Here is a 21,268-nt window from a genome sequence, read left to right as displayed (position 1 = left end):
GTCTCAAAACTATGTCTCAAGTGATTGAATATAGGTCCAAAATAACAAAAAATGCTCTGGAATGACTGAAAACTCATCTTTAAGAACAAAACCTTCCAAAATGACTCAACATTTGTCCTAAAGAACAAATTGATGGCAAAATTTACTCATTATTTGCTCAAAATCTGCCTATAATACCAATTAATTGTCCACAATGACTGAGATATTTGTTCTAAGATTACTGTGTGGGGACTTCCTGTGTGCTTTTATTGTGACAAGGCCAAATATGAAGTCCTGTGTTTAAAAATGAGGATGTGGAGTGAACAGAGTCGCAGCTGTCGGCGGCTCCACCTCCTGCCTCTCCACCTCCTGTTGTAGCTATAAAAGTGCTGGACGGTCAAACTCTGGTGGGATTCACTCACAGAGATCTCATTAAAGGTGAACTGTGAGAACCTGCAGCCTTCAAACCACGTCTTCTCCAGAAAAGGACGACAAAAACAGCACCATGGTGAGTATTCAGACGTTATTACTGTTATTTGTAGTTAATATCCTCAGAGCCAGTGTGAGAATTTGAAGTCGTATTTGATCTGTGACTCATAGTTTTGGTGTTATATCTCCAAACTTTTCCTCTGTGTCGAGCTTTTGTCCATTGTTTCAGCTTTGTGGCCGCGACAGCACATAAAACTGAGCCACAAAGTGTTTTGAAACTGAAAAACTCAAAGTCAGTGAGAGGAAACATGCTGCCAGGCGGCTGGCTGCAGCTCCAGGAGGGGTTAACTGTTTCCATATGGCCTGTCGAGAACGCTGATGTGGCTTCTAGTGCGTTTTACATTTCTGTATGTTCACCGGCTGAATTTCCTGCCTTTGGAGGAAGAAACACACCTTTAAAAACAAAAAAAACACCATAACAGACAACTAAAACATGTATTTCTTGTGACGGCACGGGAGAATAAACTCGTGTTCATTCCTCTGCGCGAGTTCAGGAAGTTGACCTTTTCCTTTTAGTGCAAACAGAGAGAGTGTTGTAATGTTTGCAAGTCATTTAGAAAGCACTGAAACAGGTTTTTGAATTGCAACAAAACTGTCTTTTGTTGACAAATGTATCTACAATGACTGAAAACTTGTCCTATAGAACAAAAACTAGTAAAAAATGCTTCATAATTTGTCCTAAATAATTCAAAACATGTTCTAAAGAACAAAAAACTTGCCCAGAATGACTCAGAACTTGTCCTCGATAACAGAACTTACATAAAATGACTCAAAGCCTGCCCTGTTAAACAAAACCCAAACCAAAATGACTGAAAACTTGCCCTATTTAACAAAAAACTTAGAAAGAATAACTGAAAACCTGCCCTTCATCCAAAATGATTAATAATCTGCTGCATTTAACAATAAACTTGTCCAAAGTGACTCAAACCTTGTCCTATTTAGCAAAAATTTGTCCAAAGTGACTCAAAACTTGTCCTATATAACAAAAACTTACCCAAACTGAATAAAAATCTGCCCTATATAACAAAAAACTAATCGAAAATTACTGAAAACTTATCATCAAGAACAAAAAACTTACCCACAATTATTCAAAACTTGCCTAGAATGACTGAAAACCTGCCCTATTTAACAAAAACTTGTCCAAAATGACTCAACATTTGTCCAATAAATCAAAAGCCTATCCAAAATGACTGAAAACCTGCCTTGTTTAGCCAAAACATATCTAAAATGACTCAAAACTTGCATTTTAGAACAAAAAACCTATTCAAAATGACAAACCAGCCCTATGGAGCAAAAATTGCTTGTCCAGAATGACTGAAAATCTGCCCTACTTAACAAAAAGGTGTGCAAAATGACTCAAAACTTGTCTTATAGATCAAAAATTTATCTAAAATGTTTCAAAACTTGCCCCATAGATCAACAATGTGTCCAAAAAGACTCAAAACTTTTCCTATAATCAAGACTTACAAAAAATGACTCAACACATGTCCTATAGATCAAAAACTTCTACAAAATGACTTGAAACTTGTCCTATAGATCAAAAATGTGTCCAAAATGACACAAAACTTGTCCCATAGACCAGAAATGTGTCCAAAATGACTCAAAGCTTGTTCTACAGACCAAAACTTTACCTAACATGACTCAAAACTTGTCCTATAGATCAAAAATGTGTCCAGAATGACTCAAATCTTGTCCTATACATCAAAAACTTGTCTAAAATGACTCAAAACTTGCCCCATAGATCAAAAATGTGTCCAAAATGACCTAAAATTTGTCCAACAGATCAAAAACAAAGAAAAAAAAACAAAGCGACTCAAAATGTGTCCTATAGATCAAAAACGCGTCCGATAGACCAGTAACCTGTAAAAAGTGACTCAGAACTTGTCCTAAAGAACATTAATATGTCAAAAACACCCAAATTCCACCTTAAAAAGTGGGTTTTAATGGATATAATTCGCCTTTCGTCCACCTCGGTTTGGAAAAAACACAACTTCCAGCAAGACAACAAGAACAACAACCCTCCAGTTTCACTTCCAAATATTTTCTGACTCATCCCCGTTCTTGTATTTTGGTTCACCGCAGCCTTACGGCACAAAGCTGCACTGTGTTGAAATCCTGACGTCAAACGTGACGTCTGGACAAGATGCAGAAAGCAGATAGACGCTCTGTTCAGCATGTGAAGTGTGGATTTTACAGGCCGGGATCCGTGTCAACACGCTGCGACACAACGTTCCTCATATCCAGACAGCCAATCTGAAAACTATCAGCGCTCAGATCTCGCTGCAGAGCTCCACAGCAGTGATTTTGCAACTGCACTGTGTTTTGCAGCAGCCATAAATGCTCCCTGGAGTCAGACGCTCTTATTTTAGCAGCACTCTGCAGTTCGAGCGTATTATCTGCGTGATACGAGCTGCAGTCCAAACAGGTTAGTGGGGCTGACATTGAACTGAAAATAGCCGGCTGCCATCGCCATACTTGGCACTGAGACTCCTCCTCTGGTCGTCACGAGTCTATAGAGGGGGATCCAAATTCAAAACAAGCCCAGAGCTCCATGTTTAAACTCCGCTGCAGCTTCCAGTTGTAGTTGGTGGTGATTCGTCACGATTGTAAAGCTGCACTGACAGTGTGGCTCTGTTTGGTGCTGCAGCTTGGACTGGCTCAACATCACATTTCAACCCTCTGTTGTTTGCTCATTTACATTCAGTTTCCATTGACTTTTAGATAGTCCAGCCATTTATTTATGGATAAGTGACTATTTCAACTTTACTTTAAGCTGTTTAAACCATTTATTCATTATTGTTAGCTCATTTACATTGAAGTTAACTATTTCAACCATTTACCTTTTACCTTTAGGTAATTGTCCATTACTCATTTTATTAATTTCTGGTTAAGTGACTATTTCAACCATTTACTTGATGCTATTGTAGCCATTTCTATATTATTTTTGTGAACTATTTTAACCTTTGACTTTCAGCTGTTTTAACATCATCTCTAGCATGATAAAAGTTCCTTAAAAAATCTGTCCAGCGGCAGTTTTATGTTCTTTAAAGTAAAAAATGCTTCAGGGCTGATTATCAGGCGCCTTTTCGGTCGCCTTGTTTTAAAAAAAAAACCAAAAACTCTCACTGTGAAAACACGACAAGCTGTCCAGTCCTTCTTTTTTCAGGCTACAGATTCAAAGACGAGCTGACAGAGGAATTTCACAACAGCATGAATATTTCACTGGCTCACGTCCAGTTAAAATGAGGTCAGAGGTCTCTTCTCCCTCTGAGCTACCTCGTAAACATGAAGCTATTTCGTAAATGTAAATACAACAGAGCTGAGTTTACCTAAACTCTCGTCTTGAAAGGTGTGAATCCATTTTGAGGCAACACATGACATCTGTGCTATGTCATGTTTATAATGACAGCTGGGTTTTGTTGACAAACTGCAGCACAAAGCAGGTATAGATCAGCAGAATTTAGTACAAGAAGTAACTTTGTTCTTAAAGATGCTTCTTTTTTTCTCATTGGAAAAACGTGCAGTGAGGATTTTGCCTTCTACTCTCCTCTTGAAAGGCCAGTTAACCAAACAGGACAGACGACATTCCTTGCTAAACTCCCTCAGGACAAACTTTACTTCCAAATGATGAGACCAAACTTGTTTCTGTCCACTGCATGAGTTCACCCTCCACCCCCACCCACATCTTTTACAAGCAACTAGAAATGCTTCAGCAGGGAGTGGAAGCCCTTTGGCCTCTGCAGACAGTGTGACAGGACGGCGTTAATCACAACCGCTTTCTTATTTAGATCAGTGACGCCTGATTTGAGGTGCTGCATCCAACTTGCAAGTATGGTTGAGAATTTAGGTTTTCTGCAGACGCAGGCTGGAAATTTGAATGCAGAGATCAAACAAATCAGGGTGGTAAAACAAAAGCAGACTCCACCTAGTTTCAGAGTGCTGAGCTGTCATTTTCTGCAGGTCAAGACAGGTTTAAAAGCAGAAATGTCGGTCTTTAGTGTTACAGCAAAAAAGGATGGGCCGAAATGTTTTTTTACTCCACCATTTGACATTTTGCAGCTGGAAAATGGTGAACCAGTCTGCAGTCAGACATGAAATATCTATGAGCTGTGTTGGATTCAACACGCAATAATGAAATAATAATAATGGTCTTTTTGCTTCCGTAGCGCGAATGTATCTCCATCCACGTCGGCCAGGCTGGTGTCCAGATGGGCAACACCTGCTGGGAGCTGTACTGCCTGGAGCACGGCATCCAGCCCGACGGCCACATGCCCAGCGACAAGCCCAGCACCGGCTACGACGACTCCTTCACCACCTTCTTCAGTGAGACCGGCACCGGAAAGTACGTCCCCAGAGCCATCTTTGTGGACCTGGAGCCCACGGTCATAGGTGAGGACTGTCTTTAAGATTTGCACCAAGCGGCAGAAAACTGCAGTTTCATAAACTTGTTGACAACATTTCTACCCAGAAGCTGGTGTTTAGGTTTAGGAGCTCTGTTGAAGGAGTGGTGGTTGCGCTTGTTTTAGTTCTGTAAACATTTTCAGTGAAGCCAGCTATTCTAGTAAAGTGATAAATTCAATTTTAGGGATCTGTCTAAGGAAATACAAGTTTCCTTCAGCCCTTGTTATCTGTTTCACTGCAGTCTAAAGCCCTTCAAAGAGGCTGATAAATCAGTTAATGTATCAAAAACAACTGATTTATGGCATCACTTTTTGCACACGGCAATGCATGACCTTTTCTTTTGTTGCTCCACGTTTTTTTTAAAACACACTGAAGCAAAAATGCAAGAGTAACTAAGAAATCCTATAATTCAACGCCTGCTGTGCACAAATTAGCAGCATAGCGGAGCAATTAGCTGCTAAAAAGACAGATGTTTGCCTCAGGAGTTGATGGAGACCAACAATAGGGCAAATAAAAAATGCAATTTTGTAGATGCAGGTTTTAAAAACATGGTTGTTGTAAAATGCCAGCAAAAATGCAAAGAAACTATAAATTTGTACGAAACAGCACACTAGCTAACTAGGTGGTGAACAGAGTGTAGCATTTAGCAGCTACAAAGCCACATATTTCCCTCAGGAGTTGGGCAAGACCAAAAACAGAGCAGAAGAAGAGAGTGAAATTTTGGAGAAGCAGGTTTTAAAAGCACAGCAGCTGTAAAATATTACCAAAAAATGCTAGGCTTCTCAAGCAATTATTCTTTGGCACTAAAAACTTTATCCCAAGCATTCCTGTACTTTCATAAATTAGCGAGGTCAAACCGTCTTACAAGTCAGTTTTTTGTCAGAACACCATCAAATCCTGCCATACACTACATGTTCAGCACTGAAGAGCAGATTTGCCAACTAACTGGTGAACAAAGGAGAGCATTTAGCAGCTAATGAGCCACATATTTCCCTCAGGAGTTCGTGGAGACAAAAAATAGAGCAAAAACAGAGTGAAACCCTGTAGATGCAGCTTTGAAAAACATGGTGGTTGTAAAATACTTCTCAACCAGTTAATGTTTAGCTCCATTCCAAAAGTTCCACTACCTATAAATACTCACAAATTAGTACCCTGTAAAGAGATAAGTCCGCTGCTTTCAACTCAAACATCTAAAAAATAATGCTATACAAGTAAATGATTTGTCAAATTTGTTTGTGCAGCCGCAGAAAAATCCGTTAATGATTGTCAAAGAGGGAAGTTACAAAGTCCGCAAAGCATAAAGAATAATAAACAGGCTGAACATTACCCACATTAACAAACAAATGATGTAACAGTGAATGAGTGTTGGATCGAGGTTTCATCATTTATATAAATTTATATTGTCCAAAGCTCAGTTCCAAGTTTGCCAGTGGTTCCACACACTTCAATTTAAATCAGGTCTCAAAAGCTCATTTTCAATAGTAAGTTATAAATCAGTTTTTGCAAGCCCAGATGCAACTAATAACAACTGATCGCTCATGAAATTTATATTTTAGTGCCTTGGCTTGCAAGACTTACTGGCAAACCAAAATGGACCAGAGCCATGGTTAATGTTTTTAATAAACATTTGCTTTTTGTGCTTCTGCTGTGAAAAGGTTCTATTGTGTCAGCTACAGTCTCTTCCCAAACCACATTAACAACAGTTATAAACTAAACAAATTACCTTTTGGCTCATATTTTAAAGGTATATTTAAATTTTAAGAGTGAATCAGACTCCTCCCACTGCATTAAAATGCTATCAAACCCTTTCTTACCTGCAGATGAGGTCCGGACAGGGACGTACCGGCAGCTTTTCCATCCCGAGCAGCTGATCTCAGGGAAGGAAGATGCTGCCAACAACTACGCCCGTGGCCACTACACCGTCGGAAAGGAGCACATCGACTCTGTTCTCGACAGGATCCGCAAACTGGTAAGGTTTTTCTTCGTCATTACTGATGAGAGACTTAAATGCATTTAAGAAACATCCAGATATCCAGAACGAAATCCATAAAAAAGCAGAAAGGGTGCAAGAAAAATGTGGTAAATAATGGTGGAAGACTACAAGGTTCAAAAACTGTAAAAATTATGAAAATAATAGCAAGTAGCTGTAAATTGGCAATACTTTTTGTAGACATTAAATAATAGTTTCTTTTACGTTACTGCAAATATCTGGAAAATGTTATTTTTGGCTGATTTTAATACAATAAACTATGTCATTATACATTCAAGTCATTGAACAAATTGAATAAATTAAAAAAATACAGTTAAAAACATCTAAAAGCCATTCATTTCTTAAAGTGTTGGTTGAGAGTATTCCATCTGAATAGCTCTTGATGTCATTTACTTTAATTACCAGTCAGAAATGGATTTGTTTTTGGTTCTTGCTGGAGTTGTAACTTGTAAATTGTACCTTTGTGTTCAGTCTGACCAGTGCACCGGACTCCAAGGTTTTCTGGTCTTCCACTCCTTCGGAGGAGGAACTGGCTCAGGCTTCACCTCCCTGCTGATGGAGCGTCTCTCTGTGGACTTTGGCAAGAAGTCCAAGCTGGAGTTTGCCATCTATCCAGCTCCTCAGGTGTCCACGGCGGTTGTGGAGCCCTACAACTCCATCCTGACCACCCACACCACTCTGGAGCACTCTGACTGCGCCTTCATGGTGGACAACGAGGCCATCTATGACATCTGCCGCAGGAACCTGGACATCGAGCGCCCGTCTTACACCAACCTGAACCGCCTCATCAGCCAGATCGTGTCCTCCATCACTGCCTCCCTGCGCTTTGATGGAGCCCTGAATGTTGACCTGACAGAGTTCCAGACCAACCTGGTGCCCTACCCTCGTATCCACTTCCCACTGGCCACCTACGCCCCGGTCATCTCCGCAGAGAAGGCCTACCATGAGCAGCTCACCGTGGCCGAGATCACCAACTCCTGCTTTGAGCCGTCCAATCAGATGGTCAAATGTGACCCTCGTCATGGCAAATACATGGCTTGCTGTCTGCTGTACCGTGGAGACGTGGTGCCCAAAGATGTCAACGTGGCCATCGGCAACATCAAGACCAAGCGCTCCATCCAGTTTGTGGACTGGTGTCCTACAGGCTTCAAGGTGGGCATCAACTACCAGCCTCCCACTGTGGTTCCTGGAGGGGACCTGGCCAAGGTGCAGAGGGCCGTGTGCATGCTGAGCAACACCACCGCCATCGCCGAGGCCTGGGCCCGACTGGACCACAAGTTCGACCTGATGTACGCCAAGAGGGCCTTCGTCCACTGGTACGTTGGAGAGGGGATGGAGGAGGGAGAGTTCTCAGAGGCCAGGGAGGACATGGCCGCCCTGGAGAAGGACTACGAGGAGGTCGGCATCGACTCGTTTGAAGAGGATGAAGAAGGGGAGGAGTATTGAAAATGTTTTTTCTCGCATTGACTCAAATGTCATCTATACAAAACTTCTGTTGTGCTGACCAGCAGCACTTTGTCCAAGATCAATCCCATGGTGTTTGGTTTTATTGAAATATGACTCTCAAATCAGAGAGAACGTGTCTATCTTCTTTTCTAATAAAGCTGTTTACACCCTCTGCACTGCTCCTGATCAAAACTTTACTATAACTCTTTGAGCCCTTTGATTTAGATCTGCAACCACATCTACAACTGACCGTTTTGTTCAATAATTTTGTGTAAAGCATCAAAACAGCCTCAGAGCATAATACTGCCACCACCATGCTTGACAGTAGGTTTGGTGTTCTTGGGATTAAAGGCCTCACCGTCTCTCAACCTAACATTTCTGGTCATTGTGGCCAACTAGCTCAGTTTTTGTTTCATCTGACCACAGAACTTTCCTTTAGAAGGCCTTTTCTTTGTCCATGTGATCAATAGCAAACTTCAGAATAGCTTTAAGGTTCTGCTTCTAGAGAAAGAACTTCCTTCTTCACTGCACTGTGGACACTGACAGATGTTAGCAGCTTCTACAAGTGAAAGTTCTGTTCTAAAAATACTTGAAAAAAATTGAAAACAAGAAGATACTCATCATTTTTGGGGGTGAGTTTTAAAATTAAACATGTAGAAAACAGTGATTTTAATTCAATATCATGATCTTAAGTTTAAATTTTAGTTAAATTTCCCAACAAAATACCGTGTCACAGATGTATCGCTCAGTGACCGGCTGATAAATGGCCTCATTTTGGCAGTTTATAAAAGTATAATCTGCCTTTCAAAGCTGCTGGCATGTTTGGGTTTTAGGCTGATGTGAAAGTTTTTTTTCAGATAGCATAAAATTAAAAGTGAACCTCATAAAATTTTCCTTTTAGTCATCAGTGGCCTTGTGAATCATAAACCAACAAACTGCTCATTTTAGGACTAAATGGAATAACATGGCAGGTGTTTTAAATTAGAAAAAGTATTTTAAAAACTGAATTTACTGCCAAGAAATTAACACAAACATGCCGATTTCCAAGAACTGGCAAACACAAGCTGCAAAAACATAAGTAAAAATTTAATTATGATAAACACAAATATCTTTCTTTGTCCTCTTCCTATAATGGGAGTGATTTTACCTTCAATTCTTCATGATCTTTACAGACTATCAGATTAAAGACGAAAGAATCTAAGACCTTTTTTAGATGAGCTGTGGTTCCTCCACCACAAGATGTCAGTGTGGTGCCACTGTCAGTATATAGAGAAAAGATTGACTTGATACAGTTTGTGTGATTTATAAACACTACTGCAGCAACAAAAACATTAAATATAATTACCATACACTTAATTTTCCTTAAGAACACATTCCATTGTTGTTAAAAGCAGAAAAATTCATGAGCCGGTGCGTCCATGAATGCCAATGAACTGTTCATTTATCATTGTTTAGGCAAAAAGGGCAAAATGTTTAAGGAACTCTGACATTTTAGGCCCATATTTTATTTGTAATTTGGATTTCATAAAAACAAATCCAAACACAACATTAAAATAAGTGAAATCTAATGCATAAGACATTAGTCAGTTACTTCTGGTTAAATACGTCGATATGAAGTGTGTCAACATACTTTTGGTCACATTGTACAGATGTGCTCTCTGCTTCACTGACTTTAAACTGCCCAACTGAAGCTTGTATTGTTTCTTTGCTGCAGCAGAAAGAGTTTTCAGCTGTATAGATTTTCTGCACAACCACCAGAGACAAACTTATTTCCTGGTTCAGGTGTTAATTCGCGGTTTTTCTCAAGTTTCAGCTTCCTCCTCCTTCCTCAGCGGATGAGGCCTTCATATTGGCTCTGTAATTGCTTTCAAGTAATTAAGGTTCAATCTGAGCGGAGCCTCGGCGGCATGGACAGGGGATTTATGAAGGTCACGGAGGTAGGAGAGGAAGATAAATGTTCTGTTCTCCTACATTTCACTCTAACTTTCTGCTCTTTCAACATGAGGCTTAAAGCGTATCTGTGCACCGCACAAACACGACGACACAATGCGACAAAAAGGAAATTAAAAGGTGATGATATCAGTGTCTGACTGCAGCAGGCTGGACACTTGTAGCTCTGATGGATAAAGTGTTGGCTCTACTGGTGTCAAATTTGGAATTTAAAACGCTGCGTCAAGAAGAACAGATTCATAATTCAGTTTGTTGAAGAGTCTGACGTTCGGTTTGCAAGAAGACAGTAGATATAACATCAAGTTTACGAAAAAGATCTGCAAAAAAAAAACATGAAAATACATTAATAAATTGATATTTTAGTGCATTAATAACTAGGTTTTTAGTTACTATAGAAGATTAACATCCAGGTTTGTGACACTTTAGTACGTCAATATCTAGGTTATAGATACTTTGGTGGATTAATACCTAGGTTTTAGTTACTATAGAACATTAACATCTAGGTTTTAGATACTTTAGTAGACAAATATCTAGGTTTTAGGTGCTATAGCACATGAAGATATAGGTTTTATTTACTATAGAATATTATTATCCAGGTTTGAGATACTTTAGTGCATTAATATCTAGGCTTTGGTTATTACAGAACATCAATATCTAAGTTTTAGATACGTTTGTGCATTAACATCTAGGTTTTAGTTACTATAGAACATTAATATCTAAGTTTTAGATACTTTAGTGAATTAATATCTAGGTTTTAGTTACTATAGAACATTATCATCAAGGTTTGTTGCACTTTAGTGCATTAATATCCAGGTTACAGATATGTTAGTAGATGAATATCTAGGTTTTAGCTACTATAGAAGATTGTAACCAGGTTTTAGATACTTTAGGGGATTAATATCTAGGTTATAGGTGCTACAGAACATTAATATCCAGGTTTTAGATACTTTAGTCAATGAGTATCTCGGTTTCAGTTACTATAGAACATTAATATCCAGGTTTTAGATACTTTAGTAGATGAATATCTCGGTTTCAGTTACTATAGAACATCAATATCCAAGTTTGAGACACTTCAGTGCATCAATATCTAGGTTTTATATACTTTAGTGGATCGATATCTAGGTTTTAGTGAACATGAAACATTATTATCAGTATTTTTTGACTTTTTAGTGTATTAATGTCCAGATTTTTGATATTTTAATGGGTTGAAATCAAAGTTTTAGATATCTTAATAACTTAATATCTAGGTTTTAGATACTGAAGTACTTTAATAACCATGTTTTTGATAAATTTGCCCATTAATATTCAAGCTTTAGTCACTTCTGTGCTTTGACTTTAGCCCACATTTAGGGCGTTAGGGTTCTTGTTTCTGAACCAATTTAGAAACGACTTTCCCTTTAAAACTGTATTTGTCTGGAAGCAAAAAGTTATTAAGAACTCGGAATTGTGATGGAAAACAAGGGTACAATGTTTTAGGTGGACTAATGAAGAATCAAACATAATTCTCAGACAGTTTGGGCATTGATTTCAACTTTAAGAGCAATTTCTGCAACAAATTGGTGAAACTGTGGACTGGTTTGCATTTCTACAAGAACTTTTGGAGTAGAAAAGCAATGAATGAGAACTTTCTGAGCTTTCTTTCAGGATCACCTGGTTCTTTACCAGGTGTCAGCTCTGAATTTTGTATACGCAGCACAGTACGTGTGCAATGATTATTCAATTTAGCAATTAGTTGTCTATTAACCAATCAGTTTGAGTGATTTTTAAAGAAAGAAAGTGCATATCTGTGACTCCAACTCCTTTTATGTGCATAGTTTCTGGTTTCTTTCCTCCACAAATCATAATATTTGAAGCTATCATCTTCAGCTTTGGAATCACCTTTTTGTTTTGACATTTTATAGATTAAACAACTAATCAGTTAATCAGTTTGATTCAATATTTTAAGAAATGAAGTCTAAATTCTGTGATTTCAGCTTCTTAGATGTGAATATTTTCTGTTTTCTTTCCTCTTCTATGACAGTTTATTGAACATCTTTGGGTTGTGGTCCTTTTTCACCATTTTATAAACCAAACAACTAATCGATTAATCAAGAAAACCATCAACAATGGAAATAATTGTTGCTTACAGCCCTAGTTGGTTGCTCGGTTGGACCTGCAGTGCATCTGTTTGGAAGAACAGCGTTTCTTGTGTTTTTCCTTCAGTCTGCCAGTCGACTGTTTTACATAGAAGTTTTTTCATCCTTTTTTTGATCATATACATATTTATTTACCTATTTTCTTTCATATATATCTACTTACCTCCAGTTTGAAACCTACCACAAACAACGGTTCCGGCCTTTCTCTTCAGCTCCAGTTTCGTTGTCCATTTCCAGTCCTTAGTCACTCTATGGCACAGACTGTATTTAAAGAAAAGCATAGCACCCCCGGCTTTATCATCTTTTTTCCGCTAAATGAGATGCAAATTTACTAAATGCACTCCATAGTGTATTAAAAGAAATCTAACATTAGCAACTGAGACATTGAACGCCTTAGGAAAGTGTTTACTGACGTAGCAGATGTAGTGAGAAGTCGGCTCATTTTCTCATAGGTTTCTATACGATCAGACGTCATTTTGCCACCTGCTGGCAGGTTGAAAGAATGCAGGTTTAGTGCGTCACTTTTCAGAACTAGAGGCTACATCCATCTTTTATACAACAGTCTGTGGACAGTAGAAGAGGAAAAGCAGGCAGCTACATAGGTGGACAATGTAAACAAACAAAGGGTTGATGTTTAATCAGGAAACAACATGCTGCGTTTTCAGCTGTACTGGTTTTTAAAATGAACAATCACAGCAGCCACAATGCATTTTTATGTGCATTTTAAAGGACTGCATGATAAAAAGCTACTAGATGGTGAAGTTAAGAAGAAACCATCCTCAACTTGTGGGTTCTGGAGAGTGAGCGATCTTTCGTTTCTTTCTTTGTTTTCGTCTTTGTCTTGACAGCACGAAACATTTCCGACAAGCTTGCATGATTGAAACAACTCCTGAAGACTTCTGTTTGTTTTTCTTTCGTTGACGGCCCGGAGTTCTGTTTGTTTCCTCCTCTTCTTCAGTACGGTTTTATATTTCAAAAGGCAATTCCAGATTAGCGGCGGATTGCAAACTAGTACCGAAACATACGTTAATTAATTGACACTTTAGTGGGTTAATAACTAGGGTTTAGGTACTACAGAACATCCAGGTTTTAGATACTTTAGTACATGACTATCTAGGTTTTAGTTGCTATAGAACATTAATATCCAGGTTTTAGATACTTTTGTGCATTAATATCCAGGTTTTAGATACTTTACTAGGCAGATATCAAGGTTTTAGGTGCTATAGAACATGAATATCCAGGTTTTAGATAATTTACTGACAAAAAAATTATCTTAAATAACTTTAATGTCATTTATTAAGCTATTTTTTCTTTGAGTGTTCATTAAACATAACTACCAATTTGGAGACCTAACTACACATCTAAGACTTGAAAGATTTTCTGCAAAGTTATGATCAAGAGAAGCCGATGTAAACACATTTATTGGGAAACAACTTCTAAAGATTTCTCTTCATTTTTCTCTTGTGGCTGGATCAAATTTTCTTTGAGGTTTTTTGCATTCGGCAAACAAGAGGATTCGTTTCCAGCTTCTTCTACTCTCTTTATTGCAGCTAATGTTGCCTAGAGGGCCTCCTTGTGACACTTTTCCACCAAGTTTACTCACTAAAAGGAATTCAATGGAAGCAAACAGAACTTACTTTTTTTTTTTTTTTTTTTTTAAAGTAATTAGATTTTGAGATGTTTGCTTCAGATTAGTTGACTACTATGTAGAAACATGGCCAGTAAAAGCAGCGATTTACACACGAAAACCTTAAAAAAGGTCCATTTTGAGGACTGAAAACTTGATGTAGGTACGAACCAGAGAAAAAACGAAGGATTTAGACGGACATGTGGACCTACTTGCTGTCTGAGGATGGGAGGGAGGAGGGGAGGGAGGATGATGAGGGTGGGAACACTGAGGACACCTTCAGGACAGGAGGGGGAATGACAGGCTCTGAAATGACAACGACAACAAAACATGAACGGAAACTCGAACACCAGAACGAACCAGTCTCGAAGTTCACTTTTATCACGACCCAAGAACATTTTCTAGATAGTTAATACATTTTTCATCATTTTCTGCTACTTAATAGACCAAACAACCAATCAATTAAATGAGAAAGTAACCATACAGTGCAAAATAATCATAAGTTAGAGTCCCATTGATTGGCTAACAGAGAATAACGCAACTATTTTGATAATCAATTAATCATTTAAGTCCATTTTTGATGCAAAGATTTGAGATTTCTTCACTTCTTTGTTGTATTTTACAGTAAACTGAGTATGTTTGGGTATAACTACACCATCCCGGGCTGATTTTTTGCTGTTTTACAGATGATTAACTGAGAAAATAATCAACATACAAACATATGCTACGACTGATTGACAAAGATTGCTATTTTTCACCATTTTAAACCAAACAACGAATCTATTAACAAAGAAAACAATCAGCAGTTCAAATTATTGGCAGCTGCAGCATTGGTTTGTTACTTGGTTGTGGCAGCAGTTGCATTCATTGTGATTCTACAAAAATAACATTAACAACAAAGCATGAAAAGCAGCATTAACATGAGAAAAAATCAGCCAGAAAGTTTCTTTTTCATTTCTTGACAATCAGTTTGAGTGATTTTGTGAAGGAAAAAGTCTAAATTGCAGCTTCTTGAATGTGAATATTTTCTGATTTCTTTCCTCCTCTTTGACAGTAAACAGAAAATTTTTGGCTTGTGGAAACACTGACTGATATTTTTCACGAATTTACAGACCAAACAACTTTGGATAAAATGATGAAAACTGGAAACAGCGGGTAGATGCTCCATTTGGCTGCCAGTTTGTGGAATCATTTGCATTTACTGCATGAATAGAAACACCAACACGAGAACCAGTCGAGTCCAGCCTGAACGTGGCTCCTTGATGGTACCTTTAATAATAAAACGGCCAAAAAAATACAACAAGCTTCTCTTCATTCATCCCACATCCACATTTCCCCACCAAAATAAAACCCAGCTGGAGTGACGGTACAAAAACCACAGGCCACACATTGTTTCTTCAGACTGGATGCCACTGAACAAAGCAGCTTCTTCTTCTTCTTCTCTAAATGAATTAAGGTGCTGGGCTACCTGTTGGGTTGTCATGGCAACCAGCTGCTAGCTATGTGTATCATCATCACCACCACGGACTCTGACGCATCTTTGTTGTTTACTCGTGTTTTCGTGGCGGCTCCAGCCCGTCGCCTCTTCTCGTCTAAAAGCACCAACAAGGACACTCATCGCCGCAATCAACGGCACTCGACAAGAATCTTAACTGTAGCGAGGAGCGCTGTGTTGCCTTTCTTTGCAGCGCTTCATAACCCCCGAAAAATAACTTAAAGCACCTGGAAATGCTCAAAAGATGCAACTGGAAATTGGTGTAAATACAAGAGATTGCAGCCACACCAGAAAATGCTTAAAAAAAAAAAAAAAAAAAAAAAAAGTGAAAATTCAAATAAGTATCAGTAATTTTAGAGCAGCTGGGGCACCGAAAGTAAACACTGGAAAATAACTAAAAACACACCTCATGAGAATACAGTCATTTTCCATAATATGTATACATATCTTTTTGCAAATATAACATGAGACTATTGGTATTTTTTGGCTTTTTAGTGTTTAATGAAGGATGTTTCGATATGTAAAACCATACATTAATTACCTACAATATATTTGTATTTGTCGTGTGATGTACATAAAGACAAAGATGATATACATATATATATAAAGATTTATAAAACTTTACTTTGACTAATTAACAGTGCTTACATGAGATTATATGGTTTGTTGGCTTTTTAACCTTGAATAAAGGATTTTTCTATAGATAAAACAAGGAAATTGCCTAAAATATCCAATAATAATAGATCATTTCTTTTTTTATTTATGTGTATATATATATATATACATATATATATATATATATATATATATATATATATATATATATATATATATATATGATGATATAAACTGAATTTCAACAGATTACCTTTGCTATTCATAAACAGTGATGAAAACACATTCATTTCTAACATTTTTGTTGTTAAAACTTATGCACTTATACAAAATATCTCATTTATACATCCAATACTTCTTTTTCTGGTAATTTTCACTAACTGTTAAATTCTAGAAATATATTCACAGTGTTTAACTTGAATTTAACAGTTTCATCTAAAAAAAAGAACAAAATGGAAATATTTGTGACATTAAGATAAATTATCAAATGTATTTTTAGATATACAATCTACTTATCTCATTAAATATGTATAAGTTAAATAATTTCCTCATTTGTACACATGTAAATATCCTTCATTAAACTGCAGATAACCTCATATAAATTTAAGGCTAGACAGTGTATTTTAATTAGGGGAAATTACTGTGTTTTCATGAGTTATTTTATGATTATTTTGAAGTATTTTTTCTGCGCCCAGCTCAAGGAACATGACCAGTTTTTCACTTTTTTTTTAAAAGGAGTAATAATATGAAAATATCTTATAGCAAGAAAAACATCTAATTACAAAGTTAAACTTTTCAGATTCTAACATGAAATTTGTTTTTCTTTCTCTAGTGTGGCAGCAACACACTGTAGAGGGAAATATGGTTTTATCATGTGAGGAAATAAAAAGACATTAAGAGACCTAAAACTACATTTTGTATAATATGCATTAAAAAAAAAAAAAACAAAGCTGACTGCAATTACCTAAAAAACAACAACACCGTTCTTACATAACAGAAGAGTTATAACCTGCAATGGACCCGCTGCAGATTAATTTCCCCATAAGTCATATTTCATCCCAAAATGTTGCGAATATGAGCAGTTCGGGTAACATCAGTTCAATCCCATTAAACACTTCTGCACCGTTTTGTGCAACAGGATGACAAAAACCACCAAAAAAAACTGGTGTAAAATAACAAATATCTACTTTTAGAAGTAATAAATAAATAAATAAGTCCCCATTTCAATGCCGACACTTGACAAAGAGACCGAAAGCGGTAAAATATCAACACACAGAACACATAAATATACATGACAAACAAACTATTGTTTAAGTTCAACCTTTAGGACGTTAGAAATATGCTAAAGGAAATGTGAAGGTAACAATATGCCCAAAAATGTCCATGAAATCATGACTTACTCTACAAAACTGATGTTTTTTTTGTATATTTCTCACTGGAAGCTGCATTTTCAAATGATTTCACGTCCCACTGACAGGACAGATTGTTGTAATTTGCATCCAACTTTCAATATTTCATGAAGGATCCTGTAGTCGATATTATGCTCTGCTAAAGGATCCAAACACACCGACAGGGAGTTTGACTTATGAAAAAAAAGATGAAAATGTTCATTTTCACACTCAAATTCAACTTTTGCCTCCAAATTGTTTTTTAGTTTGAGTTAGAATGTACAGTTCCCTTGAGTGGAGTGCATAAATCTATAATAAGTTATAAAACATAAATAATTAACAACGTAATCATTAGTTCTTAAATTTTCAACACTGATTTGTGCTTTACTGTTCATTAAAGTCCAACTAAATTCACATTTTTGCTGCAAAATCAATGCTGTTCACATGTTTTAATGATTAAAAGTAAGGAAAAGGGGGCTGAAGAGGTTTGTCTCAAAGAAAAAAATGTAAATTTAAGTATAAAATTTTAATCGGAGACCTCAATTTCTTTCAATTTACATGTAACTGATTAATTTTTGACTTAATTGACTTTTTTTTCTTTTTTGAAACTTAAAAATTATCTTGATGTTCCTAAACACAAAAAAAGCTTTGTTCATGGCAGATTAGGAGAAATACTACAATACCCATGATCCTTGTGGGCAAATATTTAAATAATTAGGGTTCTGATTTCTATCAGAATTGATGCAGAAATGAACTTTAAACACTGTTTCTGGAGGTTTGCTAAACAGTGCTATCTTTTGCAGAACCTGAAGCTCTGTGATTGGACGTTTCTTGATGAAATGCACCCTGGGAGTTGTAGTTTACTTCTCGATCAGAAAATTTCATGCACCAAACTTTTCCCTTTGAGTTTTGTACAAAAGAACCAAACATGTTATGCTGCAGCTGAGAAGCTAATCTGTAGAAACTGATGTTAGCAGGTAATTTTTTCACTTTTTAATGTTGAGACAAAAAAGCTAACAGCATGACCTAAATAAGAGGACCAAGAATTTATGGAAAAAACAAATTTTGCCCTCTTGGTTCCAGTTTTTTTCTCAAGCTGATGTCAGGCTTTGGTATTTGAGGAGACAGAAATACTTAATTGATTTTAAAAGCTAATCAGTGACAGAATTGCATTTAAATGCAGCCGTGTTCCAGTTTTTATGCTAAATTTTGTGAAGAGCAGCCTACCGTAAGTGCTAGAATTTGAAAAATCCCACAAAAACGGAACATTTCTGAGCTCCGTCTGGACAGAAGAGGCGATAAAACTCCCCGTGAGCTGAGCTGCTGATTCTACCGAGGTGACAAACTTGGTCTGATGTGTTGAGAAGAAGCTTGTTGAGTCCATCAGACGCTGTGCTACAGGTATAAAACACAAACACACACTCGGTCTACCGGGGGCACGTACGCTCAGAAAACACACAGCGGTAACCACGGCAACACCTCAGTCGTCGTCCCGTTGGTCGAGCAGCGATGACGCGTCGAGCAGACATCCTCTGAAATATCCAATCAGGGACTGAGTCAGCTGGATCTGGCTGCGTCTGGACAGGAAGTGGCCCTCATCTGGGTAGATCTGAAAACACCACAGAGGATCACTGAAATTAATATATACGTTTTTGACACTTACATTATTTTCCAGGTTTCTGGTCACATTTGTGCTTAAATATAAATTATTTTTACACTTGTGTAGGTTAAAAGCCAGATCTTTGACCCTTTTGTGCGATAATATCCTGCTTTTTGAGCCTTTAATGTCTTATTATCCAACTTTTTAAGACTGTTTTGCATTAACAACCTGCTTGTTGGCATGTTGGTGTATTAATCAAGCCAGGATTGATAATATATAGGTAGGTGATAATTTTGTGTTGATACTCAGGTTTTTGAGACTCTTCTGCAATAATATCCTACATGTTGGTCTTTTAAATACCGCTTTTTTGACATATTTCTACTTAAATATTGACGTTATTAACAGTTTTGTGCATTAATATCCAGATTATTGACACCTTTCTACGTTAATAATAAAGTCATTGAGACTTTCTCGCAATAATATCCAGGTTATTGTCATGGTTTCAAGTTAATATCCAAGTTATATACACTTTTCAACATTAACATCCAAATTATTAACATTTTTGTCTAATAGTATCCTGATTATTGACACTTTCTTACAAATACAGTCAGTTTTATTGATGCTTTATTACATTAATATATCTATATATTGTCAGACAGTGGAAAAAGAGACTACTTACAGGTCATATCTTTTGGTAAATATGTTTTTATTTCTTTCTTCTGATGAAAAGAAGACTGACACTATCTCACGTAGCAAATCGGAAACCCTAGCTAACGGATGGTTAGCTTAGCTTAGCATAAAAGACAGAAATGGTGGGAAACAGACCGTCTTTGAACCTATCAGCAACAGTAAAGCTCAATATTCACGTTTTTCATTTGTTTATACAAAAACTCAAGTATAGAAACAGCACGTTGTGACCAGGCTAAGCTGTGCAAGGCTAACTGCTAAAGCTATACATTGTACAGATGACAGCAGAAGACTATTACAGTATAGTACAGTATAGCTCCTAAAATAGCCCTTTCAGGTCAAATAAGGTGATAAAATTGTGTGTTGAGGGGTTATTTTGCAGTTCTTTCGAAATGTATTAGGACCCTAAACCATAATTTACAAATATACACCTCGGTATTTGTAAACTCTGTTATTTTGTCCCCTGCTTCAGCTTAAGTTGTTTTTTTAAGAATGAACTGTGTTGTTTTGCAGAGCGCAGTGTTTACCTGCATAGTGTAGTTGGCTCCAATCTTTATCAAGTGTTTGATGAGCTCGGCTGAGTGCTGGAAGTGGACATTGGCTGCCAAGAAAAAAACATGCAAATCAGTGTCGGCGAGGTTAATTCAACAGCCAGATAAAAGCTCTCATTAAGGCCACGTTTTAAAGCTCTGCACCGTGAAGAGGCTCATTTCAAAAGAACACAAACAGCCTGATAAAACCACCAACGCCTGCCTTTAATAAACACAACACGATGAAGATGACATGTTGTGTTTCTGATGGAGGAGATGTCGTACCGTCAGCGGTGCCGTGAGCCAGAAACAGACTTCTATCCTGCAGGCTTTTCATGCTGGGCTGCACTTTGGAGCTCTGAAGAAGCAGAAAAAGCCAGATTATTGAAATTGTGAGCATCGATAATGGTCACGTCATGCCATTCAAAGTTAGAGAATTACCAGAAAAAAGTTTGAGTTACTGAAATACGATACTTTAACACCCTGCCAAGTGGAGCTCATGTTACAGTGAGGTGATTAATGGAAGAAGATTTCATATGACACAATTTGCCCGAAGTGTCACTAATTTTTACTTTTCTGTCGATTTTAAGAAAGTTTTACAGATTGGGAGCTTAACAGTTGTTTAAATTAGAGAAACTGAGATGTTTTGAGGGAAACAGACAAATAATACACAGAAAGATACAAAAATAACAGACAAAAATTGCGAATGGACAAGGACATTTTTTTTAAAAAGATGCAAAAATGACAGAAAAAGAAGCAAAAATAACAAGAAAGGTCGAAAATAACAGCTAAAAATGTGACAGTGACAGAAAAAGACACAAAGATAAAAGACAAAAATTACAGATGGTCGGAAAAAGATGCAACCATGAGAAAAAAAAAAAGAAGAAACAGCAAAAATGACACAAAAGATGCAAAAATAACAGGCAAAAATAACAG

The 21,268-nt window shown here is 37.2% G+C and overlaps 2 protein-coding genes across 7 annotated transcripts in view; one reads left to right on the top strand and one right to left on the bottom strand.

Annotated features, from left to right (window-relative positions):
• Positions 1-325: 325 nt before the first annotated feature.
• Positions 326-8,477, top strand: LOC111581946 (tubulin alpha-1C chain-like). The gene is made up of 4 exons (XM_023290369.3): positions 326-487; positions 4,635-4,857; positions 6,690-6,838; positions 7,331-8,477. The coding sequence occupies exons 1-4, from the start codon at positions 485-487 to the stop codon at positions 8,303-8,305; spliced, it is 1,350 nt and encodes a 449-aa protein (XP_023146137.1). The 5' UTR covers positions 326-484; the 3' UTR covers positions 8,306-8,477.
• Positions 8,478-8,600: 123 nt separating this feature from the next.
• The window catches only part of LOC111581945 (inactive dipeptidyl peptidase 10-like), an 82,591-nt gene continuing 69,923 nt past the window's right edge, over positions 8,601-21,268 (bottom strand). For 4 of the 6 annotated variants that reach the window (XM_055008447.1, XM_055008449.1, XM_055008450.1 and 1 more), the window contains exons 25-27: positions 20,618-20,690; positions 20,330-20,403; positions 15,252-19,124 (exon numbers count right to left, since the gene is read on the bottom strand). In XM_055008447.1, the coding sequence (XP_054864422.1) occupies positions 18,996-19,124; positions 20,330-20,403; positions 20,618-20,690 (276 nt within the window). In that variant the 3' untranslated portion in view covers positions 15,252-18,995. Of the gene's footprint in view, positions 12,652-14,229; positions 14,324-15,251; positions 19,125-20,329; positions 20,404-20,617; positions 20,691-21,268 lie in introns of those variants that run through there. The other 2 variants (XR_008600824.1, XR_008600823.1) reach the window with 2 other exon arrangements.

This window comes from Amphiprion ocellaris, chromosome 24, assembly GCF_022539595.1.
Source record: "Amphiprion ocellaris isolate individual 3 ecotype Okinawa chromosome 24, ASM2253959v1, whole genome shotgun sequence".
Taxonomy (NCBI): domain Eukaryota; kingdom Metazoa; phylum Chordata; class Actinopteri; family Pomacentridae; genus Amphiprion; species Amphiprion ocellaris.
The sequence above is the reverse complement of the archived record's forward strand: the minus strand, read 5'-3'. Positions and strand labels throughout refer to the sequence as shown.